Consider the following 3461-nt stretch of genomic DNA (forward strand, 5'->3'; position numbering starts at 1 on the left):
TTTGGACTATCTTTGTGGACATGATTCAGATAAGGATGCAGGGAATGCATGTTATCCAAATAAAAATGACCTCTAAATTATGAAAACATATCGGAATATCACACACATAGTTACAGTATGTCTACAGATGGTCTATGGTTGAAAATGAGAGCTAAAGATATTAGGCATCTTCATGGTTGTCAAAATATCAGTGAGTACAAACATATGCATATGTATGAACTGCCTGCCAAATGTAATGAAATTCATGTAATGCCAAAACTCTAAAGTAGGGTTTGCCGTCATATTTACACTTTATCAACTCTTTGTCCAAGTCACACTGCCAATGCTTCATGTTATGCTTCTTGGAAGAAGTCCCAAAGAGGAGTCAAGGATGCAGTGCATCCTCCTTTGTCATATGTGAGGTCACTCAGTATGAGGATCAAAGGCACTTTTCTTCTGCTGTGTCTTATAAAGGCAGCTACCCCACTGCATGCAGCACAGACTTGGAAGAAACTCCAGAGCCTCCTCCAAGATGCTGGTTGTCCTACTCACAGTGGCCTTGCTGGCCCTGAGCTCTACTCAGCGCTTCAGTGAAGGTAAGAAAACAGGGCTGTTTGTTCGGTGAATCTGCTTGTGGGAAACAGATTACACATCGCTCCTGGAAGATGCAGAGATAGAGAAGAGGATTAGCAGAAAGGCAGGACTGTAGAATCAGTACCCAGGTAGTGCATTTGAATCCTCATTCCATACCAAGGATTTGAATGTTGTCATGTGTAATAGAAACTTGATTGAATGTTTGAACAGAAGGATGGTAGAGTAGGGCTGGATTTCTAGATTCACCTTTCTTGTGTTGTGAAGGATCAAACAGGAAGGCTCACAGAAGGAAGTCCGGCTGTGAATACACTGCAACAAAGTAGTCAGGGGATAACAGGCATCTTGCTTTAGTGAATGTAGAAGAGAAGAAAGAAAAAAATATAGGGACATTTCTGGGTAGGATAGTCAAAATCAGTAATTTGAAAATTCTATTCCTTCTCTCTGGTCCATGGAGACAATGCCTAGAAAATCGGTTGTCTGAGACCTCAGTTGCTAGTTCCAAGCATTAAGATACAATGTGTGATACCATCAATATATAGATTGAGAAAATTTCCATAAGAGCTAGATGGGAGTTATGATGAGGGTGACTGAGAAATGAGTAAGAACTATGTAATAGCCTTTGAGTTGTAAATACAACTCAGTGTAAGAGGGCATTTCTTTTATTACTAAACTTATCTCTTCCTGTGATGTACCAATAAAGAACTTGAGACTACATATCAAAGTCCTAATCACAAATCACCTGTTGCAGGATTCCCCCAAGGACCCCCTCCCAAGCAAGGCTTTGGTCCCCAGCAAGGCCCACCCCAGCAAGGTCAGCAACAGCACCGGCCCCCTCAGCCAGGAAACCAGCAAGGCCCACCCCAACAGGGAGGCCCACAGCAGAACCGACCCCCTCAGCCTGGAAACCAGCAAGGCCCACCCCAACAGGGAGGCCCACAGCAGAACCAAGGCCCTCAGCCTGGAAACCAGCAAGGCCCACCCCAACAGGGAGGTCCACAGCAGAACCAAGGCCCTCAGCCTGGAAACCATCAAGGCCCACCCCAACAAGGAGGACCACAGCAGAACCAAGGCCCTCAGCCTGGAAACCAGCAAGGCCCACCCCAACAGGGAGGCCCACAGCAGAACCGACCCCTTCAGCCTGGAAACCAGCAAGGCCCACCCCAACAGGGAGGCCCACAGCAGAACCGACCCCCTCACCCTGGAAACCAGCAAGGCCCACCCCAACAGGGAGGCCCACAGCAGAACCGACCCCCTCAGCCTGGAAACCAGCAAGGCCCACCCCAACAAGGAGGACCACAGCAGAACCAAGGCCCTCAGCCTGGAAACCAGCAAGGCCCACCCCAACAAGGAGGACCACAGCAGAACCAAGGCCCTCAGCCTGGGAACCAGCAAGGACCACCCCAACAGGGAGGTCCACAGCAGAACCGACCCCCTCAGCCTGGAAATCAGCAAGGTCCAGCCCAACAGGGAGGCAGACCTCAAGGACCTCCCCAGGGCCAGCGTCCTCAGTAATCAAAGATACATTGTCAGGTATGATTGGTATTTATTTTTCATGAAACATCATAATTCTTACTGTTTTGTAAGTACAATCTGCAATAATTCAACTTTAAACACGTTTGTATTCCATAGTTTGGGTTATCATTACTATTTGGATATTCTGTGGTGGTATAGGAAGATGATTTATCTTTTATCTTCTCCTCAACATATTGTAATTGTGAGGAGCAATGACTATACATGATTGACAACATGATTGTCCATTGTTTGCACAAGAAGTACAATGTTCTCGCTAAATCCTGCTGCTTCCTTTCTCATGGTAGCAACCCTACCTTTTACAGTTCTATTTGATCATTCATTGCCTCTCTGATACATGGGACCTTAAGGCAGTGCTGTCAAATGTTATCTGCATTTTTAGAATTGATTCATTTTAGCATATACCCAAAACAGTGATAAAAGCAAACTAGAAACCAAGGCATCAAGTTAAATCTTAAATGGGTATAAATACATATATATATATATATATATATATATATATATATATATATATATGTGTGTGTGTGTGTGTGTGTGTGTGTGTGTGTGTGTGTGTTTTCATATATACACATTACACATATTAATTAAAATTGTGTTTTAAAAAATCAACAGTATTTCAAAGAGATACCATACTTCTGTTGATATTTGGTGTTTTGTTTTTGTAGTAGTGAATGATCACATTCTGTGGCTCCTGCTGTCATTGATTAGCTAAAATCTGGTCAGTGGTCTTTCAAGCTGCTTTCTGTGTTTCCAAGTATAAGATGTGCCTCAGTAACCATCTTTCTACATATGTCTTATGATTTGTAATGAGCTTTTGAAACATTGTTTGTATGGTTCATGCTGGCTTCCAACTTGGTTGTGGCCAAGTATGCCCTTGAGTTCCTGATCACCTTGCTTCTACTCCAAAATGCAATGATTATAGCTATATGTTCTAATCACCAGTTTAAGATGGATTGTCTTCATGCTAAAGCCATATGACCAATGAAATATTTTTTTCATTTTATCAGCCACAAATGCACATTTTATCAGAGTGCATTATGCCCTAGGTGATTAGCAAGAATGAGTAAAGAGAACCAGAATGGGGAGGAGAAAGAGTAGAGACAGAGAGAAAGGACTTGGACTTCTATCCACATCATTTACAGATGCCAGAAAGGGATGAGAAACTTGATCTTATTTTACATTCCCTATAGCTTACTTTTGTGTTTGTTTCTTTCAGGAAATGAGTGAGAAGATAATGGCCTTGCTGGACAGTGCAGCTGGAATAACCTGGCCATAATTTATCTTCAAAATACCAATAAAATCACAAGCATGCAATTTCTGACTCTTGTCTCTATTTATAGGTATAAGTTAGTATGGAA

General features: G+C 42.9%; 1 protein-coding gene across 1 annotated transcript; it reads left to right on the forward strand.

Moving 5' to 3' along the window:
- The first annotated feature begins 511 nt into the window (after positions 1 to 511).
- LOC143272255 (uncharacterized) lies at positions 512 to 2085 on the forward strand. The gene is made up of 2 exons (XM_076566124.1): positions 512 to 575; positions 1322 to 2085. The coding sequence occupies exons 1-2, from the start codon at positions 512 to 514 to the stop codon at positions 2083 to 2085; spliced, it is 828 nt and encodes a 275-aa protein (XP_076422239.1).
- Positions 2086 to 3461: the final 1376 nt, after the last annotated feature.

Source organism: Peromyscus maniculatus, chromosome 3 (genome assembly GCF_049852395.1).
Source record: "Peromyscus maniculatus bairdii isolate BWxNUB_F1_BW_parent chromosome 3, HU_Pman_BW_mat_3.1, whole genome shotgun sequence".
In the NCBI taxonomy this organism is placed as follows: Eukaryota; Metazoa; Chordata; class Mammalia; order Rodentia; family Cricetidae; genus Peromyscus; species Peromyscus maniculatus.